We start from the raw sequence: 24,965 nt of genomic DNA, 5'->3' as shown, positions 1-24,965 counted from the left end.
TGACGTTTTATATATTTTATATCAAATAATAGTATTGATATTGGTAAATTTGATCTGTATTTAGACTGTACATGAAGAAAAATTTTATAAGCCCAAATGTATACTTGACTCAAAAATGTTAGCCAATATTTTTAATACGCTTATGAGACTGTCATACAAGTGGAGTGTTAAGCAAGCTTTAAAACCAGGTTTAATCCAACATTTTCTTTGATAAATGCCTGTTCCAAGTCAGGAATAAGACAGTTGTTTTTCACTTGTTCCATTGGTTGATAATATTTGAAATTGTCCGCTTTTATGGACTTCCCCTTTTTGAATTGACCTTGGATCCCAGTATTTTTTTTTTATACTTTTTCTTAGCCCAAACGTCTTGCGCCTAAATCAATATCTGAATTGAGTAAATCAAGAGAACATTTTAGACTTGAGAACGTTACAATATTCTATACATATCCACGATTACATCCCAGCTCCTTTGTTCTACCAGGGGTGATCTGATCACCCCTACCAGATCACCCTAACTTGAGTTTCTTTGTTCTGCATACTTTCCATTGTTCTGTAACATTTTGGCGGGAATGTCAAATCCACAATAAAACTTAGAAATATTTATACGGAAAAGACTAACTATCAAAATTTATGTAGAAAAAATCCAGTGTCTATGCTGGGAATCGAACTCAAGACCTTTAGCCTAGGCCGAGTTCACTTGAAACTCTAGAGTCCACTATAGAGTTTCAAGAGTATCACGTGAACGCACTCGAGTTGCTATTCGGAACAACTCTAAGTAACTCTAGGGTAAGGCCCTGACTAAGCCTCAAACAAGAGGCTCTCAAGAGCCTGAATCGCTCACCTGTATTTCAGAGGAGAAGATTTTTAAATGTTAGCAAACTTGATGAACAAATTGTGTAAAATTGTCTTTAAAGGGCAATAACTCCTTAAGGGGTCAATTGACAATTTTGGTCATATTAACTTTTTTGTATATCTTACTTTGCTGAACATTATTACTGCTTACAGTTTATATATATCTTTAATAATATTCAAAATAATAACAAAAAACTGCAAAATTTTGTTAAAACTACCAATTCGGTGGCAGCAACCCAACAATGGGTTGTTCGATTCGTCTGATAATTTCAGGGCCGATAGATCTTGACCAATTAAACAATTTTACCCCATGTCACATTTGCTCTAAAAGATTTAGAGATATAAGCCAAAAACTGCATTTGACCCATATGTTCTATTTTTAGCCATGGCGGCCATGTTTGTCGATGGATACAAACTTCGGATACAATTTATAAACAAGATACCCTAAGGAACATTTAGTTAATAAAAGTTTGAAGGTAATTGGCCCAGTAGTTTCAGAGGACAAGATTTTTAAATGTTAGCAAACTTGATGAACAAATTGTGTAAAATTGTCTTTAAAGGGCAATAACTCCTTAAGGGGTTAATTGACAATTTTGGTCATATTAACTTTTTTGTAGATCTTACTTTGCTGAACATTATTGCTGCTTACAGTTTATATATATATCTATAATAATATTCAAAATAATAACAAAAAACTGCAAAATTTTGTTAAAACTACCAATTCGGATGGAAGCAACCCAACAATGGGTTGTTCGATTCGTCTATAAATTTCAGGGCCGATAGATCTTGACCAATTAAACAATTTTACCCCTGCCACATTTGCTCTAAAAGATTTAGTTTTTGAGATATAAGCCAAAAACTGCATTTGACCCCTATGTTCTATTTTTAGCCATGGCGGCCATGTTTGTCGATGGATCAAAACTTCGGATACAATTTATAAACTAGATACCCTAAGGAACATTTAGTTAAAGTTTGAAGGTATTTGGCCCCGTAGTTTCATAGAAGATTTTTTAAATAGTTTACGACGACAGACGACGACGACAGACGACGGACGACGACAGACGACGGACGACGACGGACGCCAAGTGATGGCATAAGCTCACATGGGGCCCTTCGGGCCCCGGTGAGCTAAAAAGGAAAAAATCTTATTGGTTTGACGTCATTCAAGGGTTTCTCGAGTTTAACCCTGGCTCAGCGAGGGTTGGAACCGGGGTAAGAGGGGTTAACTCGAGAGGTTCGAGTAAACTCGGATTGTTGAAACCCGAGTTAGTAAAGTTAACTCTAGAGTTTCAAGTAAACTCGGCCATATAGACCCACGATTCATACCCCTACACCAGGACGACTGGATAGATTCTCGCTGTTAATTTAACATATTTAAACATTGTATCCGGGGCTCATAAAGGGTATATACTATATAGTAATATATAAAGTATATTCTAATGATTGTGTGGCGTTCTAAAACTAGATTTTATGAAGCGTAGATGGTTTTTTATCCAATCTAGAACAGCTGGGATGTAAAATAGTTATCCCATTCGGACTTTGTGTGTCAGTGTAAGATCACCCTCTGGCCTCCGGCCATTATCACTCTCGTACATATACTTTACCTGTACCAAAATTTAACTGAGTTCTTATAAGATTAAAATTTGAAATAGATATTCGTGTCATGTCATTTAACATTTACAATCGAACAAGTTGTGTATATTGCCAAATTAGCACATAGAAATTAAGGCACGGTAAGTTTTTACATAAATAATCTTGATCAAAGCTACTTTACACTGACACAAACTAAAGTCAATCTGATTACAGTAAAAACAAGCATTTAACTTATAAAAGATAGGAAATAAAATATCAAAATTTTGACCTGCATCTATACTAAATGAATTCGTTTTACGGTCAATTGTAAGACAGATTCTACCACTAGAGTTATTGTTTGATTAATGTTGTCTAAGGCCGTGTTCATATTGAACTAAACTCGTTGTGGTTCAAGTGTACTCTACACTTAAACTAAACTCTATTAACGTCCGCATTGATAAAAATCAATGTTTACATGTAGTTTAAAACAAGTTTTCACTACACGCAGTTGATAGTTAGACAATACTTGGTCATGTTTTATGAAGATTTAAAGCCCAAGGCGTAGCCGAGGGTTTAAAATGTTCATAAAACATGACCATTTGATTTTTAGTGTAAGTTTTTTTCTTTGCTGTTTGAATATTCATTTTACACATCTGTTGGTGTACGGCTTATTCATTTAGCGCAACAATTAATTTCGGTTTTTTGTAAACAACTATTTCTTGCAAAGTACAAAACATTCATTTTCATCATGTCTTGGACAAGGTTATTTTTACATTTAGTACCAGTCCTGATTTTTCATTTCCCAAATCACCCCATCTGTGATTGGGGATTAAAATTATGGTCACTTGGATCTTCTTCCGACCGGCCGTAAAATCCTTGCCAAAGTGGGGCGTCCGTTTGACTGTGCGGGATGTACAAGTACTCAGGCACGTCCGATCATAATGGGAACATTAAATCCGATGTCTCTAGTAGAGACGGTCAAGATCTTTGCCCGTTAAAAACACTCTCGCAAACTCTTTGAGGGTCCGTAAGTGGCCTGTTGCAAGACAACATTTATGTCCCTATAGCTATCCAGTATACACTCATTTTCCAATGGCAGTCCAAATTACCCCGACCTTCATCTCGGACGTCCTCTATTACAGGAACTACCTATTGTATATATTGTGAATTTGTTCTCGTCCTGAACATGCATGAAATATTTGCCACTGCACGTTAAGCAATCAACAATCAATCAGTTTGAAAATCCATTTTTCGCCTATTGTTACGCTGCTTTGGTCCGAGTAATCGTGACATCTTTAAAACTCTCAAAGTTCTCCAAATCAATAGGACGATTTTCTTAAGGTACCGACCATTCATCTTCGTGGGACAAACACATTTTTTTTTTGCAATAACATACAGGATCATTTTTAAACTCCATGTTAAAACTACACCCGCCCTTCTTTTTCAATGAATCAAACAATTGTTATCTCGAAACAAACATATTTTTAAAAAAGTATGAATTTAAACAATTTATCTCAACCCCCTTCCCCCTCCTCCTCCCCCCCCCCCCCCCCAAAAAAATATATAAATTAATTTACGCCTTTCCGATACAAAAGTTTACAGAGTAATTCTATATAATGTTAATGTAAATTACGTGTACGTGCTGGTGTAAACAATATTCATATGTACAGGTAAGTACATGTAAAACCGATGTACAGAAGAAACTAATTGTAAACAGGTCTACAGTACGCAACGTTTGGTGTGTTCACGGCCTAATATAAGTCAAGATGTAGTGTGATTAAGTTGCGTTTTCTTAATTTGACCCATCAGGTCCTACTTTCGCTCGGGCGTTGGTGCTTATTTATTTATATATTAGGACAAACCAGGCTTCCATTTCACCGTGTGATTTTCTGTTGGGAAGAGAAGTCTATCTTTCTATCCCGCATCCGCTCCCCTTTTGATCTCAAATGGCTGGAATGAAGTAAAGAAGTTAAAAGCTCAATAGTAATTTTAGAAAAGTAAAGCATATACATCAGACATAAGGTTTAAGGTGTATTTATTTGTTGCTTTTATTGATGACAAAATTATATGCATAGGCAAAATGGTGGAACAGGAGAGTTCATCTGTTTTAAGAACCTATACCCTGGAGAGTAAAAAATTGATCTATAAAAGGAATTCGAATTCTACATTGAAATAGCAATACACCTATATGAGACACATAAAAACGTGTAATACAATTGTTAATCTTGAATTTTTCGGGATTTTACCTGACACCTTGATATGAAATTTTACCAGTTTCGATTGGAAAAAATTATTTATTGAAATGTGATATCTAACATAATGATAATTTTTTTTTTTAAATGGACTTTCTGATCAATCTATATAACATTGAGTTTATTTTGTGAGTACACGGAACGAAAAAAAAACACGTTTTATGCTGTTAGCCCAAATTTTTATTTCAATAGATTTATTAAAGCATATCACCCTACGGTAACTTTCCATACTTCAATGTGCGGTTATACATATGTATAACAATAGACAAACAAGACAAGCGCAGGAATTTTTCAGTACGAGTTCATTGTTCTTTATCCTTGTACAATTTTAAATTTGCAGACCTTCTAAAATTCAAACTGACCACACGCACGATACACGGACGGTGAATGCACGGTGAATGCACGATACACGGTACACGCACGATGAGCGATGAGCGTTACACGGAGGATTAACGAAAAATGAATGATGAATGATGAACACACGATACACGCACGATGCACGATGAATGATGAACACACGATACACGCACGATGAATGATGAATGATACACGCACGATGAATGATGAATGATACACGCACGATGAATGATGAATGATACACGCACGATACACGCACGGTGAATGATTCATTGACGAATTAAAATTGAAATATCTTTTTTAACTCATCAGTGACCTATATTTATTATTATTGTTTTCAAATAAGCTGTACTTTAACTAAACAATTCTAAAATTTAAACGATTTTTGTAATTTAGTTCTTTTTTTATTTCGGTAGTACCTATGTTTCCTATTAGTTCAACAGAAAAAAAGTACCTTAACAAAAATGCATGCTTCTTTCGAAGGCAGATTGTGAACTTAAATGAACGGTGACCCCATTTTTTATTTTATTTTTCTATTAAGTATATGATAAAGTTCATTTATAGAAAAAATAGCAAAATCGGATTATCCTGTGTTTTAAAAAAAAGTGGATTTATACCCTCGAGCCCCCTTAAATAAATTAATTGTCGTATATCGTTTAGTGTAAAGTAAAATCACAAAAATACTTAACTCCGAGGAAAATTCAAAAGGAAAGTCCCCAATCAAATGGCAAAATCAAAAAAAACAAACACATCAAACGAATGGATAACAACTGTCATATTCCTGACTTGGTACAGGCATTTTCTTATGTAGAAAATGGTGGATTGAACCTGGTTTTAAAGCTAGCTAAACATCTCACTTGTATGACAGTCGCATCAAATTCCATTATATTGACAACGATGTGTGAACAAAACAAACGAATACAATAGGTAAAAATGTCACAAATAGGCCGGGGTAAATAGTCTAATTCGGTAGGTCACATTCGTGAAAAGGGAACGGGATTGTAGTCACGACGTAAGGAACATATCCGATATCATCTGTGAAACGGATATTCCATAACGGTCAACCAACTCGTGATGGCGTCCGTAAAATTTACAAAGTGATGATTTCAACTTCACCATTTGGAACTCTTGGTTTCAAAATGAAAATCCACAATTGGGAAGCTGAAATCATCTCTTTTGTCGTAAAGTTTTATTTTCAACCGACCCTCATAGTCAATATCTAGATAGAAGTCATAATCAAATGGCAAAATCAAAAGCTCAAACACATCAAACGAATGGATAACAAATGTCATATTCCTGACTTGGTACAGGCATTAACCTGGTTTTATAGCCAGCTAAACCTCTCACTTGTATGACAGTCGCATCAAATTCCATTATATTGACAACGATGCGTGAACAAAACAAATAGACACAATAGGTAAAAATGTCAAAAATAGGGGTACAGCAGTCAACATTGTGTTATCATCTTAATCACTATAAAAACAAACAAATGTAACGAAGAAGTACAAAAAGGCATGCATCAAATTTAAAATCCTCATTTTGCTTATATTATACGATTTTATTTATCTATGTAAAATCCACCCATAAAGGATGGAAGGTTTTAAGTACTGGCGTAAAATCGCGCGTTTGAAATTCGCACAGGTAGACATAAAATAATTTTGTCGTTCAAAGTATGAGTTGATACATAAATACAGAGTCATGTAAAATGGATATAACAAAAAACAGACTTAACAGTAAAAGTAATATTAATAAATAAAATAAAATAATTGTGTGGTACAAAGTATGACGATATACATAAGTACAGAGTCACGTCAAATGTATATCACAAAAAACAGACTCAACAGTAAAAGTAATATTAATAAATAAAATAATTTTGTCGTTCAAAGTATGACGGGATACATAAGCACAGAGTCACGTCAAATGGATATCTCAATAAAACAGACTTAACAGTAAAGGTAATATCAATAAAGATAAATAAAAGAATACTATAACACGTTATTAAGATGATAAACAACGTCAGTACGCAAAATCTATACTTCAAGACCATCGTGTATTATTTGTGAAGTTGATACGGAATATTTATCAACAAGTTATTGGTACCTTCCGATGAACTTTTCTAGAAAAAGGACGAGACGTTCTTTGACATACCCCTGGTTCATCAACTTTCTGCTCAGACACTGGTGACGTTTTACAAAGTCTGAGTAGGAGCTGCAAGCTCTTGAATACCGAATAAGTTGGGAAATGTATATCCCATATGCAGGTGAAGTTGGTATATTGCTACTAAGGTGGGGGAAATTGATAATTTCAAAATTAAAATCGTCTCGTTTGTCATAGATTCTGGTACTGAGATTACTGTGTATGTCAAATTCGAGGTATAAGTCTAAAAATGAGGCGGAGGAAGCCGTGTCTGTTGTTTCTTTAATTTCTAGTTCTGGTGGATATATTAATGGAACCCAATCAGAAAAGTTCGGATTGTTAATGGAAAGAACATCATCAATATATCTCAAAGTGAAATTAAATAACCTGGCTTCTTTGATCTTCTTGTTTTTGACAAGTGTCTGAAGGAACTCCGATTCCGGATGATATGAAAATAAGAAGAGGTCGGCAAGGAGAGGCGCACAGTTCGTTCCCATAGGAATGCCGACAATTTGTTGAAAAAGTCTACCTCCAAATTCAACAAATATGTTGTCAATAAGAAACTCCAGCATATTGATCACTTGTTCCTCTGTGTAGCATGTTTAACCCTTTTGTTCACTATTAACAAAATATGCCTTATTGTATCCCAAAGTAATAAATTTATAGCGTATGCTACCATTTTTATGATGAAAAGCATTGTGGATTATTTCTTTTAGACGGTTTTTCAATTTCACATGGGGAATGGTGGTATACAAGGTTGAAAAATCAAAAGTTTTGATAGAACTAATTTCAGAAAAAGACCGAGATTTAAAATTATCAAGAAGTTGTTAAGAGTTTTTAAGAATCCACATAAAAATTATGGTTAATACCACTACACGAGTAAACAGTTTCACAGTATTTCTGAAGACCCTCTTTCACTGCGGACAGAATTTTAGTCAATCTAATGGACAATTCTTTAGTGGAACATGCAGATGAGCCGGCAATGTACCGTTGTTTGTACGGAATTTTGTGAAGTTTAGGTATCCAATACAAACACGGTAAGTCCTCCGATTTGTTGTTCAATGCACTGTTCATTGAAGCCATGAAGGACTTATGATTCGCCAAAATCTCATCCTTGTCAAATGATATGTTTTTGTATGTGGGATTACCTGAGTGCTCATTTATTCCTAATTCTTTTAAAAGACACTCGTAGTAATACGATTTACATATAAAGACAATATTATTTGAAGCTTTGTCCGCAGGAACAACAACATACTTATCTTGAAGAGATGATAGACATTTCACAGCCTCTTTGTCTCTGAAAACGGACTTTATTATAGTGTGTCTTTCTATGTTGTGATGTTACACTATTGTTTCAGAAAAAGGGTGAAGGTTTGGTACCATTAAAACGTTTAAACCCGCTGCATTTTTTTGCACCTGTCCTTAGTCAGGAATCTGATGTTCAGAAGTTGTCGTTTGTTGATGTGGTTCATAAGTGTTTCTCGTTTTTTATATAGATTAGACCGTTGGTTTTCCCGTTTGAATGGTTTTACACTAGTAATTTTTGGGGCCCTTTATAGCTTACTGTTCGGTGTGAGCCAAGGCTCCGTGTTGAAGACCGTACTGTGACCTATAATGGTTTACTTTTATAAATTTTGACTTGGATGGAGAGTTGTCTTATTGGCACTCAAACCACATCTTCTTATATCTATTTGGTCGATCATTCACAAATTTTTTCAACTTATGAATGCGACGTTTTATCAGAGACCTGATTGTTTTGACCCATTCTGACAAAGTGTCTAGTTGAACTTCTTCTCGTTTAGCCCATGCTCTGGCGTAGTCCTCAATGGAATCCATAATTATTTTGAAGTTATGGTTCTAATTGATGTGTTGGGGTTCTCTAAACTTAGGATCATGAGAAATCACCTTTCGGAGATTTTCATTGTGAATTATGTTTAGATCCCCAGTAATAACATGACCAGAGGGGCCGTAATTGTAAGGCGAGTGGGAACAGTCACATGTCAGAGGGTTTTCTAGGTATTGTTCTAAATCAAGGTCCTGTAATGCTTGTTTATAGTTAAATATTTTGGGTGCAATTTCCAATATCAATGAGTGTTGTCAAATTATAAAAAAAAAATTTATAAATTGCTACATTTAAAAGAGTGGCCATTCCTGTTATTTTTTAAAAAGAGGGTTCTCAACCCAGGATAAAAGGGGTGGTTCCAACCATATGTCCCCATTCAAAAGCATTGATCATCAAAAAAAGGGTTCCAACACAAAGGACCAGTTTACGTTCAGAAATTTATGTAATATTTGTATGTTTCGAAGTTTAGTATGACGTCCATTATCATTGAACTAAAATACATTTTTTGTTTAGGGCCCAGCTGAAACACGACTTCGGGTGCGGGATTTTCTCGACTTATAATATGCCATTAAGGACTAGAAGTGTGGTGTTACTTGTACACTGTTTTCATAATATGGTAGAGATAGATTTTTAATACATGAATTCCAATTTTTATAGAAATGAGTAGTTGAACAATATTTTTTGCTGAAAATCAGTGATCCGACTGACACGAGCGAACTTACATAACAACTGATTAAACAATCATAATCCTTTTTTTTTTTACTTAAGTTATAATGTTCCTTATATTATCAGAATCGTATGTGTTACTTTAGAGCAAAAGATATAATTTTGTCAGAAAAATATGATTCGTACAAATTAATCAAAAATAGCTAAGAAAATAACATTTACCAAATAATGAGAAAATTTTAACATTTGTAATACCTAATACTTCATAATATTCTTCTGAAACGACTTCTCGTCCTGAATATGCATGACATTTTTGCTGCTGGACGTTTAAGCAACCAATAATCAATCAATCAAATTGTGCTCTCAGTAAAAATGAATTAAGCAATATAAGCCACACTTGTATCCATCACTCGGTGTCTGTTGTTTGTTTGTACATGCAGTAAACATACTGAATTTGTTTATATTCCTTATACAAGTTCAAGTATGTGAATATATTCATACATGAGGTTGTCATATTTTCGAACTCCCTGGCACTTCAAATTTCCAGGAGGTGAGATTCTCGGGGTTTTACCTCAAACTCTACGGGAAAATGCAATTTTTAATTCCAATTTAAAACCAAACGGTAAAAATATCACAAAGATTTTTTAAAATGCATGTCTAATATAATCAGGAGATTTGAAAAAAACGATATCAAATTGAATTTTAATTATTCAACTTAAAATAAATTGAGTTTTAAGTTTGTGTACCTATCTATGGTAAAACCCGAGGTTTTGCCACCGCTTCAACTCCAATATTCAAATAGAATCATGTGATAGTTGAAATTATTCAGTGCAATAATTTTGTGTCCGTCGTCGTCTGTTTTTCAAGTATCCACTGTTTGCTGTTCGTCATCTGTTGTTTATAGCAGTCAGGCCTCTCGATCGGTCTCACAATTTAAGCCCCCACTTAGGTAATGATCATTCGTAGGGGGAGGGGCTATTTTTTCTCGGGACAAACATTTTATTCCTTCCTTAAAAAACACTTAACAATTTTCTATATTTTTTCATTTAATTATTAACCGATGAATATCAAATGATTTTTAACAATTTAAACAAATATTTTTAAGGTAAATATATCTAATGTCTAGGTTATTTTCTTATGCAAATAATTAATTTTTCAATTATTTAAGGTAATAGTGTAATCAGTTAGGGACTTATCATTTTTTATCTGGGAGGGGGGGGGGGGGCTGGTCAAAATGCAGGGGGGATCAAGTTTTTTTCTGTGTGTGGAAAAGTGGGGTTCAAATTTTTTTATAAATTTAAAGTGGGGGGATTAATATTTTTTGCATATGGAAATGAGTAGTTTGCAAACTTCAAAATACAAAATGTGAAGAAGAACGGATGGTTACAACAGTCCAATGGAAATATATTTTTACCACCATTCATATCATGACAATTAAGTAAGACATTACATGACTTAGGTGATGTAGGAAGCTGCCATTTTTGTGTCATTTTGTCCCATATAAAATGCATTGGTGCTTCATAACCCGAATAATCCAGTCGTTATACCGTATATCGGGTTTTTTTCGCATGTGTTTAATTTTTGCTTTGTTTGCGGCAGCTTAAGAAACGCGAAAATTTGACCCTGCGTAAATTTCACTGCATATTCCCAGATTTATTGTTTTTTGAAAGTTTTATACATTAAACTGTTGATTATTGAGTCTTTTGTGTTGTTTGGTAGATGACAAGAAAGTGTATACTTAATTAAGGTATCTGTTTATATAATAATTGAAATTACTAAAAATACATGGCACACCTTTTGATCAACACAGCAATCAGTGACAGGTTAACAAATGTTAATTAGAGACGATCTATTAATTGGTGTCATAACCCGAAATATTTTGCAGATCTTTGCATCTATGTAAAATTAAAATTAAAATAAATCACATATATACACGGATATTTGTATTTTTTACAATACAATACAGTTATATTTTCAAGTGTATTTTCCCACTCAGCGAAAATTATACACAGTTAAAATTTAACCTGCCCATTTTGTCATCATAATTATCACGAAAAAAAACCTGATATACGGTATTTCACTCACATTTTGTTATAATCAGCTTAATAGTTTGGAAGAAATTAAGTATAAAGTAAAATTTACAGCGGTTTGTGAAAAATTTTGTAAAAAAATTAAAATCAAGCCGCATCATGAAAGAAAATAGTGTAGAGCAATAAATTCTCCAATAAATGATCAAATATTCATCTAATCTGCATACAAACAGTTGAATTTTGATACAAAAGTCTAAACAGATGAACAACACCACTAATGTGCCTTTTTGTTTTCATTAAAAGATCCCTTTGGGTCCATTTAAACCTCTCATTCCCTCAAAATTTGTACTGTTTAAGTTAATAAATCAAAATTTTGGGGTTACTATGATGATATATCACACATTTATGAATGAAATGTAATAATAAATGAGTAATTGAATTGTTCAAGCTAAAAGCATGAACTATTCCATATAAAAGTTTACCGACTCAATGGAGGTTTTTATAAGGCCTAACGTAAAACTTACGTTTACCCAAAAGAGGGACATATACTAGTATATTTTTTACAGAGTTACTTAGGAACAAGTTTTCTTTAATAGCCCAATATAGGAAATTAGAAAAGACTATTTCATGTTTGCAATATTTCCGTGAAATAACTCGGTAAGTGTTTTGCATGTTAAAATTTTGGCATGTTAATGTTTAATAGAGGGGGGGATCACATTTTTTAAATGTTTTTACAGGGGGGATCAAATAAAAATAGTGAAATATTATGGGGGGATCAAATAAAAATAGTGAAATATCATGGGGGGATCAAGAAAATTTTATATGTTTGATTTCAAAATGACCAGCCCCCCCTCCCAGGTAAAAAATGATAAGTACCTTATGATAGACCAGAATCACATAATCAACCCTGATCTCGAAATCATATGCGAATTTTAGTTTAAATCCCGCGATAATTAACGATATCATACGTGACAGGGGCTATCCAATTTACCCTTATATTTGGCAACACAATAATAAATACCGATAATACACATCTCTCTCTCTTGGTGTGTGCTGGAGGCAGGTATTAAAACAGGTGATACCAGCACACAGTATGTTTGTCACGGCGAACGTAGCTATTATGTATTGTACATGTACAGGGATTTTAAACGTGTAGAAAGACATGCGCATTAGATTTTTGTAACAAATGATGCAGTTGTTTTCAATATTAACTTTTTTGATACAGCTGTCATTACTTAAATTGATTAATATGCATGCGTTCATGTATACATTTACTTCCTCATAACATATTGTATTTCAACGCTCTAACATTTTGAGTGTCTCTAAGAACAGGTAATTCAACTATATATTCTTTAGAACATGTATTTGGTTTTATAATTAGAAAATGTGGATATATCCTTCGGACGTAGTACTAGTAAAATCCTTGTTATGTAAAACTTATCTGTTTACTTATTCTAATTAATAATGAATGAATTTACAATAAGATATCGTTATCGATAATTGAATAATATCCTGCTTTACCATAAAATAAGATCAAATTTGCTGAATGACCCCCTCCTAAATCATTAAAATATATCTAGTTGCATTAACCGTAATGTCTCACTGTAAATTAGGTACATGTATCTTATACAGAAACAGGGTTTACATTTTTAACATCTGTATTAGGGGATGACCATTTGATTTTCGGGGGGGAGGGGGGGTATTTTAGAAAAATGAATATCCTGTCCTAGTAAGAGCTGAAAATAAATAATTTTGCCCACGGCAAGATGAAAAAGAAAAATCTGCATCACAAAATGCAGGAAATAATTGTGTACCAAAGTTAAATAAATTTTCGCGCAGACAAAAAAAAATAGAATGCGTATCAACTGGGACATTAAATCGTGATTGACAGTATAATATTCCCAGGTAGCAACAGATGACGATGAAATTCAATCCGAAAAAATCCTTCTGGCTTCCGTCAGAATACCAAATCGTCGTCCCCTTTGCAGCAACTGTATGTAGAAAGGGTTTACTCCTGGTTTGCCCACTTTTAATTATACCAATTATCTATTAGTAAAGAAAACAAAAAAGACAAAAGGTTTAATGAGCATACAATTGTATAGTCTGTTCCAACTTAGGTATATAGTTTATTAGTGTTTTCTATATATAAGGTATTTTATATTTTGTAATTCCATTTTCATTTATATAGAAAAATAATAAATAAATCAAATATCTTTTCTCTCAATAACTTAATATCAAATCAATCGATTCATTTAACATACATATGTGTACAACAACATGTAATGACAAAACAATGACATTCAGTTATAAAAGTGTCTTACTATTCATTAGTTTTTAAATGATTTTCATGATATAAATACACCAATACAAGTTGTCTTTTATTGCAAATATAATTTAAATAATATAATAATCAAGTTTATAAATGCTGTTATCTGCTCTTTGGTCGGGTTGTTGTCTCTTTGACATATTCCCTATTTCCATTCTCAATTTTATTGCATAATGAAATAAACAAAGCACTAATGTAAAATAAGTCATATGGGGCACCATATGTATAATGATGGGAAATACAATCTTTTATATATATATATATTTCAAAAGTCACAAAACTTAGTTTGATTTTAACAAAAAATGAATTCTAGGGGTTCTTTGATATGCTGAATCTAAACATGTATTTAGATTTTTGATTTTGGGCCCAGTTTTCAAGTTGGTCCAAATTGGGGTCCAAAATTAAACTTTGTTTGATTTCAACATAAATTGAATATATGGGGTTCTTTGATATGCTGAATCTAACCATGTATTTTGATTTTTTGGCCCCGTTATCAAATTGGTCCACATTAATGTCAAAAGGGTCCAAAATTAAACTTTGTTTGATTTCATCAAAAATTGAATTATTTGGTTCTTTGATATGCTGAATCTAACCATGTATTTAGATTTTGGATATTGGACCATAATAGATAAATTAAAAAAATTTAAGTTCTTAGACCACATTCATTCTGTGTCAGAAACCTATGCTGTGTCAATTATTTAATCACAATCCAAATTCAGAGCTGTATCAAGCTTGAAATGTTGTGTCCATACTTGCCCCAACTGTTCAGGGTTCGACCTCTTCGGTTGTATCAAGCTGCGCCCAGCAGAGCATTTTATCTTTATAATACTACTGTAGACCACATGTCTGTGCCTTTCGCCAAATACACTGGGTAAAGTGGAAGAAGCAGCCTTTCACGGTTACCCCTGTGAACACTGTCTGTGCTGCGTTATTGGTTTCTGTCTCGTAATCAATAAATACCGTTTCTGGTTGGAAGTTGTAACTGATATTGTTGTGTCAAATGTTAAGCTTGGCTTCTGAACAGTTGCATTTATATTCTATTTGTTAGAATTAATTAGATATTTTTATATTAAATTTCAGAACAGTATATTTATTAGAATTAAAAAAAAATAAGTTGAATAAATAAAAAGAAATTTTAATGACATTTGTTCTAATCTTTAGTTTCATTATTTTACATATTTACTTTTTTTCAGAATTTACCAGCAATTAAAACTATTTGTTGATAATTTGTAAAAATAATAAACATATTTGTACACATATTTGTTTATTTTTTTTTATTTTATATTTGTCAAATGCAATACATTTTCCTGCTCAAAACTATATAAAATATAAAATATTTTGGCAATTTTTCCTTGATTTATTAGCAGAATATAGTATCTTTTATAAAATTTTACAGGTAAAAAAATAGGTAAAATATTTGACTATAATTCAGAAATAAACTATAATTGTTAAAACAACAATTCCCCCTATGTTTACATATTCATGTAATTAAAAGTGGGCAAACCAGGATGACACCGTAGAAAGGGGTACGTTATTATCAATTGTCACCTGGTGAGATTGTAAAAGGTAAAACTAGGATTCCACATGGCTAAGGTGTTAATTGACTTCTTAATTTATCAGTGACGTAATATATGGATTTGAAGTGACCCCCGCTTATTTTTCTAATTTATTCTTTCCGCTAAGTGAACGACCTCAGCGGGAATCCAAGCATTTCTTCGTGACAATTAAAGGTACAAAGTAAGGCGGCATATTAGATCGTCTATTACTAAAACCTACAACACAACAGTAGTCCGTTTAAAAATCTTTTAATGTGTCATTGTTAATAAAGTTGTTTCGTCAATATATATTTTGATTCAAATGATGCTTGTGTACATATAAACGCAAACACTTAATCAGGTGATTGTTTTTCCAAGTCTGCATTGAGCGTTCCTAGAAATTTATAAAGTGTTGTTTTGTGAGGGGATCAAAATGTAGAGGTGTGAATGAGTGTTTTATATGTGCAATAATTTCGGCCTCCAAACTTTAGTGCAAATCTGCAGTTGTTTCATGTATTTGATATGCAAATTATCACAAAACTAAAAGGAAAAGATGGATGAATTAATAGTTGATCATTTAACGTCCAGTGGTATCTATTATAGATTCATTATTAGGGGGAGAACAATAATTATGAACATTGCCAATCATACCACGTCTTCTTTTTTATAAGAACGTACATGTCTTTCTATGTTGTGATGTTACACTATTGTTTCAGAAAAAGGGTGAAGGTTTGGTACCATTAAAACGTTTAAACCCGCTGCATTTGTTTGCACCTGTCCTAAGTCAGGAATCTGATGTTCAGTAGTTGTCGTTTGTTGATGTGGTTCATAAGTGTTTCTCGTTTCTCGTTTTTTATATAGATTAGACCGTTGGTTTTCCCGTTTGAATGGTTTTACACTAGTAATTTTTGGGGCCCTTTATAGCTTACTGTTCGGTGTGAGCCAAGGCTCCGTGTTGAAGACCGTACTGTGACCTATAATGGTTTACTTTTATAAATTTTGACTTGGATGGAGAGTTGTCTCATTGTCACTCATACCACATCTTCTTATATCTATGTGTAGATTTTCGTCTTTTACTGTAAACGACAGTGTCCCCGGGAGTCAAAGCCGAAATTAAACTGTGTAAATTTCTGAAACATATATTTCATTATTTAACCAATGTAAGCAAAACAAATAATATCGTTTTGAGCTATAAAACCAAGGCAATCCTTTATACTAGACAAAATTTGCTGGATCTTGATAGATGCATACGAAACTTCAATGAATTGTTTGTATTTTTCAAAATAACTATTATATCCGATACAAATGAAAAAAAATCTATCGGATAACAACTACCGTGTTTTCTATATATGAGACAAAATTTATCCCTATTGGAGTCAAAGTTGTACTATGGATTCGTAAAGGACAAAACATATCCTCAGTAACGGAACAAAAAATACCCCCATGGTAAAAAAAATCCGTCATTCTTGAATAATCCTAGAAGGTTAACAAAGTGGTATAAATATTGTAAATTATTTTTTCGGATATTAATCTTTTAGGCATACATTAAAAACGGTGTCCCGGATATGCAATCATGAACACGATGAAAAGTGAATCCGAGAAAGTGTTACATGTTTATTCTATTCAAATAAAGACTTGTTACGATAATACCATATATTTAACTTTTTTTAATCAGAAAATAAAAAAAGACTGTTTTTTAAACCCGTAAACACAATTTCAAGTTAAAAAAGTTCCCCAATTTCAAATTATTCTTAAGGAATACGTGATATATTTGCCTGATCTTATACTTTTTTAATTACAAAATGCCTTTAAATACATATAATGTTTATTTTTATTTAATTTGCCACAAAACGTATTTAGCTTAGTTTAAATGAAAATAAAGAACAGAGAATAAAACACTGTTGAAGAGAAAATACATAATTTTTATTCGCGTTAAATTCGTCTCAGTTTGTTAATTCAAGTTTGACATCTAACATCTTAATCCGCAATTCACATTTACCCGACAACCTTGTATATTGTATTTTCTTAATGGAATACCCTCATGTGCATGTGACCATCAGAAACTGAGACAAATAGGATATTTGTAATGATATTTATCAAAACTTAAATGATTGAAAAAATCTTAGTAGAATATGTATTTGCCAAATAAGCGAAGAATTATAATCTAGCAGAGTTCAACATTGGAGAAATGACTCAAGTTGAACGTTAATACTGATAAGATGTCCAAAATATATGTACATGTATATTGCGATTGGTTCTGTAGTATATCAATGGTATTAAACGCCCGTTGAGGGACAAAAATTTGTCAGCTTAAAAATCTAATTCTGGTTTTAATTTTCTTACTCAAGTATAGATTTAAGTAAAGTTTATAGTTACAATATTTTTAGATTCAATATTTTATTATAGTCTCACCACATACAAACATAAAATGAGATTCACAGAAATAAACATAAAACATTATAACATTTGCATTGTATGCACCAATCTTAAAAAAAGATTTATGAGAGACTTTTAAGACACAATATCTACATATAAACATATTTTTACTCATTTACATTTAAAATTTACAGTGTCCATCTATACTAAATGAAAATAAAACATGTGTTTCTTTAAGAACTAGTGAAATAAAATACCGTTTCTTTTCAATAAAATATTGTTGATGTTTTTGGCAACTATAGCAGCAACATTGTCGTTATTAAATACAAATATAAAATTTTCGCTATCTGATTATAGGTTTAAATGTGCATTAAAACGTTTAGCTTAATGTATCATGATTTGTCTTAAATCTACATATAATGGGCATTTTAAAAGGACACGAAGTTCATCTTCAATAGTACAGCTACAAAACATTTCATCTCGTGGACTTCTTTTCTTTCATACCTTCCAGTTTCTATTTTTAGTGGAGCTACCCCACATCTAAATCTTGCAAAAGCACTTCTGTTTTTAATTGACAGAATATTTTTTAAAAATAACAGTTGTTCAACAGTATATGTTTTAGCCCATGTCGCTCAGTTGAATAGAAATTCTAATTTTAACTGTTCTGTCGTAGAAGTGTCATCATGTTATTGTTTGTACGTAGAACATGTATCATTATATCAAAATGTGTCAGTCCCAGCCAAGACTCACTGAATAAACACGAAATATTTACAGACGATAAATAAATTTTACACAAAAAGTCATGAATCTGTATGAACGTTATGTACGATGAAGTTAATTAAGAGTTCACAAGAAGGTAAGTAAAAATGTAAATTTTATTTAAAGTCGGAACATATATACACTATAACAGATAAAATATGAGCTTTGATGAACTCTATAACCGACTATCATCTAAAAAACACAATGAATGAACGTTACAATTAGAGATGAACGATTGACGAATGCACGTTACACGGTTATATACGATTGATGAACGCACAATAAACGGTTAAGAATGAATGATTGATGAGCGCACGATACACGGTTAAGAATGAATGAACGATGCACGCACGTTACACGGAAATCACACGGAATGAGGAATGATGAGCGCACAATTGGTACACGCACGATACACGCACGCAACACGCACGATACACGATGGCCGCACGGAAAATTGGTCAGTTTGAATTTTAGAAGGTCTGTTTGAGCGGTTAATTTTAAGGCCACTGGTTAAAAAAAATACGTTGGTAGGTGATGGAAAATGTGTCATATTAGGTGACCAACAAACCCCTGAGTGAGATGTTACTTAAGTTCCAATGAACTTGATTAAGTTGCGTTTTCTTAATTTGACCCATCAGGTCCTACTTTCGCTCGGGCGTTGGTGCGTATTTATTTATATATTAGGACAAACCAGGCTTCCATCTCACCGTGTGATTTTCTGTTGGGAAGAGAAGTCTATCTTTCTATCCCGCATCCGCTCCCCTTTTAATCTCAAATGGCTTGAATGAAGTAAAGAAGTCGTTAAAAGCTCAATAGTAATTTTAGAAAAGTAAAGCATATACATCAGACATAAGGTTTAAGGTGTATTTATTTGTTGCTTTTATTGATGACGAAATGATATGCATAGGCAAAATGGTGAAACAGGAGAGTTCATCTGTTTTAAGAACCTATACCCTGGAGAGTAAAAAATTGATCTATAAAAGGAATTCGAATTCTACATCGAAATAGCAATACACCTATACGAGACACATAAAAACGTGTAATACAATTGTTCATCTTGAATTTTTCGGGATTTTACCTGACACCTAGATATGAAATTTTACCAGTTTCGGTTGGAAAAAATTATATATTTTCCAATATGTGATATCTAACATAATGATAAATTTTAAAAAAAAATGACTTTCTGATCAATCTATATAACATTGAGTTTATTTTGTGAGTACACAGAACGAAAAAAAAACACGTTTTATGCTGTTAGCCCAAATTTTAATTTCAATAGATTTATTAAAGCATATCACCCTCGTAACTTTCCATACTTCAATGTGCGGTTATACATATGTATAACAAAAGACAAACAAGAAGCGCAGGAATTTTTCAGTACGAATTCATTGTTCTTTATCCTTGTACAATTTCAAATTTGCACGTAATACTTGCCACTGGATGTTAGAAACCCATCAATCCTAATCAGACGTTTTATTCATTTGTCTACCTCTTATCGAGTGTTTTTTGTCAATGTGTTATCATTTCTCCCCCTTTGGCTGCATAATTGAATTTTTGGTTCTGAATGCTTTTCAATTTCGTACTGTATAAGACCTGAAACTTTTGATTCGATCGTCACTGATGAGTCTAGTGTACATGAAACGCACGTCTTGCGTACAAAACTATCAACCTGGTATCTTTCAAGGTTTTTTTTTACATGTTAGAAACAAATTTCTCGAGAAATATGAACCCTTCAATTGAATTAATTAGATGTAAGAAGATGTGGTCAGGGGCGGATCCAGCCATTTTTAAAAGGGGGGTTCCCAACCCAGGATAAAGAGGGGTTCCAACCATATGTCCCCATTCAAATGCATTGATCGTCAAAAAAAGGGGGGGTTCCAACCCCCGGACCCCCCCCCCCCCCCCTTCTGGATGAGTGCCAATGAGACAACTCTCCATCCAAGTCACAATTTGTAAAAAAGTAAGAATGATAACACGTGTAATGTGTCTATGGATATACTTTATAGATGTATTTCCCTCAGTTTTAGTTTGTTACCCGGATTTGCTTTTGCTTAATCGAATTATGACTACTGAAGGTATAAAACCACTAATTTATAGCCCCATTGCTTTCTATGTTAAATTCTGCAATTTCAAGCATAAATGGCTACTTTATCTTAAGTTCAAATAAAGTGGCAGTTATTTCATGTCAAAACTGTACCTTATGCTGACTTGTGCTGAAAAATTCAACATACCTTTAATTGCATATTAGAGCGTACTGGTTCCCGGAAGTTTGATAGTACAAAAACAGGAACTTCTGATCTGAACAACAGGCCAAATGAGCCCTCCTATTAAAATTTCCTATACTTCTTTATTATTCAAATAAAACTTTCAACAAGGTTCTACAGTGACCCCAAGTCCCCAAGCTTTCATTTGATACTAAAACTACCCAAATATTCCCACTATTGACAAAGATACAGCTATGCGTAGGAACTATTTTGTTTAAAATATGTACTATTTTCTTGTATGTTCTTTCCGACCGGGCCTGAATTAGTGGTTCTATACCTATAACAGCACCAAACTTGTTATATTGACTTCTGCTTGACTTAATTTCCTTCTATGATCTATTTCTAGCATAGAAAAACACATAAAGCTTTTGTCAAAACACTATATCACTGAATTCAAGCTCAAATTGGACTGGTAGTAACATATGCGTTAAACAAAGAAAACTACATATAGATACTAATAGTGACAGATATGACACTTTTTCAATTTTTACCAGTTCTGATTTGTTAATATCTACTCAAATAACAGTGTTCTTACCTATATGTCTTATTTTTATCAGAGATTCTTCCTTGAATACAAATACAGTGGTCCGAACATAAAATATAATTGATAATTTTGTCCCCCCTTTTTTCTACATGTTGGAAAAGGAGAGTGATTAGGTAAAAAAAACATACTTTTATGTATAAACATGGATCAACAAAGCAATTTATGTATCTCCAAGCTAGACAACTTGCTAAAATGATTATAAAATGCATTTCAAGTGAGATTTTGGAATTCCTATATAAGTATACACCAATTTTCCTTGAAATAAATAATTCACCAAGAAACACAATAAAACATGAACACTCACTAGATAATTTGACCAAAAACAATATTTATACTATAAACTAGTCATAATATACAAGTTTCATTGGTTTCAGTGTTAGATAATCCAAAAATTTAAATTTCAGGTAAAATCTTAACTGTGTGCATGCTAAATGACCAAAAAAGGCTAAAATACCTTATTGTAGCAATTTGAGGGCTGTAATTTGACACTAACATAATTGTTACATAAAAAAAATAATGTAACATGATTTCTGACAACAAATGTGACCAATTTTCACTGTAAAGGGTATGATTTCTAAAAATAGAATTTCTCATGCCTGTCAGTAATAGGTATAAAACCACTAATTTATAGCCCCATTGCTTTCTATGTTAAATTCTGCAATTTCAAGCATAAATGGCTACTTTATCTTAAGTTCAAATAAAGTGGCAGTTATTTCATGTCAAAACTGTACCTTATGCTGACTTGTGCTGAAAAATTCAACATACCTTTAATTGCATATTAGAGCGTACTGGTTCCCGGAAGTTTGATAGTACAAAAACAGGAACTTCTGATCTGAACAACAGGCCAAATGAGCCCTCCTATTAAAATTTCCTATACTTCTTTATTATTCAAATAAAACTTTCAACAAGGTTCTACAGTGACCCCAAGTCCCCAAGCTTTCATTTGATACTAAAACTACCCAAATATTCCCACTATTGACAAAGATACAGCTATGCGTAGGAACTATTTTGTTTAAAATATGTACTATTTTCTTGTATGTTCTTTCCGACCGGGCCTGAATTAGTGGTTCTATACCTGAACAGCGGTATACTACTGTTGCCTTTATTTATAGACATCTATCTATTGCTGAAGTCTGTATGTTGCCATCTAGATGTCTTTTTGGTCATGTATGTCGTTAGGTCGCTGTTTTATTGGCGTGAACTCCCCATTTCCTTTTATTCTTATACATATACTCTTTCAATTACAGGGGCCTCGGTGGCCAAGTGGTCTAAGTAGTTCTACTACTGTAACCACTAGCCAGTCAACACTGAGGTTGTGAGTTCGACTCCAATCTTAATTGACTAGGATTATCAGTTTTCCTATCGAAGGTCGGTGGTTTTCTCCGGGCACTCCGGCTTCCTCCACCAATAATAACTGACCGCCACGAAATAGCCCAAATGTGGCGCTTAAAAGTGGCGTTAAAACACCAACAATCAATCAATCAATCAATCTTTCAATTACAGATGTTCCTTCACGTCTTCAAGGTCATTGGTTGCATCCTACAAATGGTCGTTCTGTCGATTAAAGTTCTGTTATCAAGGTGTTCTCCATCTATCAAAGAATCAATTGCAGCAAGATTTAGAAAAATAAACGAAGGAACTACACTCTCTGACGAAGACTGTATGAACTCCATTTATACAATGGCCTTTTTCAAACAAGTATGGAGGGCGATGTATTTAGATGTTTTTAAAACTGCTAAGTTACACGGCAAACCACCAAACGTCGAAGTGATTAAGATAGACAATTTGGTCAAAACGAGGCTTTCAGACTTTCAACGGAAAGGAAGACCACTGGTATTAAATTTTGGCAGTTGTACGTGACCACCGTTTATGGTTAAGCTTGAGCACTTCAATGAAGTAATAGCTCGCTTTTCTGATATCGCTGATTTTTTAATCATTTACATTGAAGAGGCACATCCCTCTGATGGTTGGAAATTTGGAAATAACATAGAAATAAATTATCATAGAAACTTGCAAGAACGCATTACAGCAGCTAAACGGCTACAATCTTTTGGACCAAAATGTTCAATTGTTGTGGATAACATGCTAGATGAGGCTAATTTGCAGTACGGAGGGCTCTATGAGCGTTTATATATTGTTTTAAATGACGTCATCGTATTTGCTGGTGAAAGAGGACCAGCAGGGTATCGTGTTGAAGACATAGAGCAGTGGTTAGAGAATTATAATAGTTAGACATGTATTTGTATATTTAATAAGCAGTTAAACAATATAAAAGCAGTAAAATATGATGGTAAGAAGAGAGTAAGACGATTATGTTTTATCATGTACACTATCGTTTGTGGCATAGACTGCAAACTGTTCAAGTTTTAATTTTTTTTTTTGAAAATGTTATCAGGTAAAAGAAATCATTAAGAAACACTTGTACCATTATGAAAATATGCCATGTAGACCGAAAAATACTACGAAATAACTCTTTTTAAAACTATAACACGCTGGCTTTTTATTTCAAGCTGGAAAATTGGTTAAATAAGTATTGACTGCATTTGATGGAAGTAGCATGCAAATATCTGCTATGTAATTGTATTTTTTTCTTATGAATAATATAGAATGAGCTGTGTCAGATAGAAATCGACCTTATGCAAATAAATACAAATACATGTTGTACGCTGTATTTGATGGAGAAATGTGCCTGGAAATGCTTCAACCGTTTCTAAATATGGATATTTTGCAAGAATGTTTAAATTCAGACCAACAAGTTACCTTAAATGCCAGAATTTTATTTTCTAATCAATCACAGTGAAATGCATGTATATGTAACTATCACCTCTTGCATAAGATCGATTTCTATCCGACGCAGCTCAAATGTTATTTTGACAATTAGTAAGGCTATAGTCTGTTTATTATGACATATTTAAAAATCATTTTAGTGATCATTTCCAGTCTAACGTATGAAGACAAATTTGTAAATAGTTGTCAGATTTGTTGGAAGCCATTCTGCTGGATATGTTATAATAAAATTGTTATGAAAAACATCGTTGGTTTTATGAATTCCAATGTGAAGAAAAGACTGAGTTTACTTCTATTTTTTCTACTTTTAGAAGGTTTGTATTGTGTCTAACTGGATGGTTAGAAATATAATGATATCGCCTTTCTTCTTCAATTATTTTACGAATTGTTGCTTTAATCAGGCTGTGCGTAAATGCAGAAACAGCGTTTCTAATGAAAGTGATAGAATTTGTCGAAAATATGTTAATCAAGAACAAGATCTTTATATGTTATGAAGTTGCTTTTTTCGTAATGTAGATATTGCCTCATCTGAAAGGATTGACTTCAATTGCTACGTAACTGCACGCAAGGTACGCTGAGGTTATAAGAAGGTTCTTTGGTTGCCAATTCTAACAAGACTTAATGTTAAGTATGATTCAAACTAACAAAACTTCCAGTAGGTGATTC

At 33.0% G+C, this 24,965-nt stretch overlaps 1 protein-coding gene across 2 annotated transcripts; it reads left to right on the top strand.

Moving 5' to 3' along the window:
- The first annotated feature begins 2,514 nt into the window (after nt 1-2,514).
- LOC127711812 (thyroxine 5-deiodinase-like) lies at nt 2,515-24,544 on the top strand. 2 transcript variants are annotated; one of them, XM_052217966.1, is made up of 2 exons: nt 2,515-2,585; nt 23,016-24,544. In XM_052217966.1, the coding sequence occupies exon 2, from the start codon at nt 23,016-23,018 to the stop codon at nt 23,742-23,744; it is 729 nt and encodes a 242-aa protein (XP_052073926.1). In that variant the 5' UTR covers nt 2,515-2,585; the 3' UTR covers nt 23,745-24,544. The 2 variants fall into 2 exon arrangements, with proteins under 2 accessions (XP_052073926.1, XP_052073927.1); XM_052217967.1 differs by lacking the exon at nt 2,515-2,585 and adding an exon at nt 18,564-18,801.
- Nucleotides 24,545-24,965: the final 421 nt, after the last annotated feature.

Source organism: Mytilus californianus, unplaced genomic scaffold (genome assembly GCF_021869535.1).
Source record: "Mytilus californianus isolate M0D057914Y unplaced genomic scaffold, xbMytCali1.0.p SCAF_8, whole genome shotgun sequence".
Taxonomy (NCBI): domain Eukaryota; kingdom Metazoa; phylum Mollusca; class Bivalvia; order Mytilida; family Mytilidae; genus Mytilus; species Mytilus californianus.
Note: the sequence above shows the minus strand (reverse complement) of the source record. Positions and strands in the feature narration are given on the sequence as shown.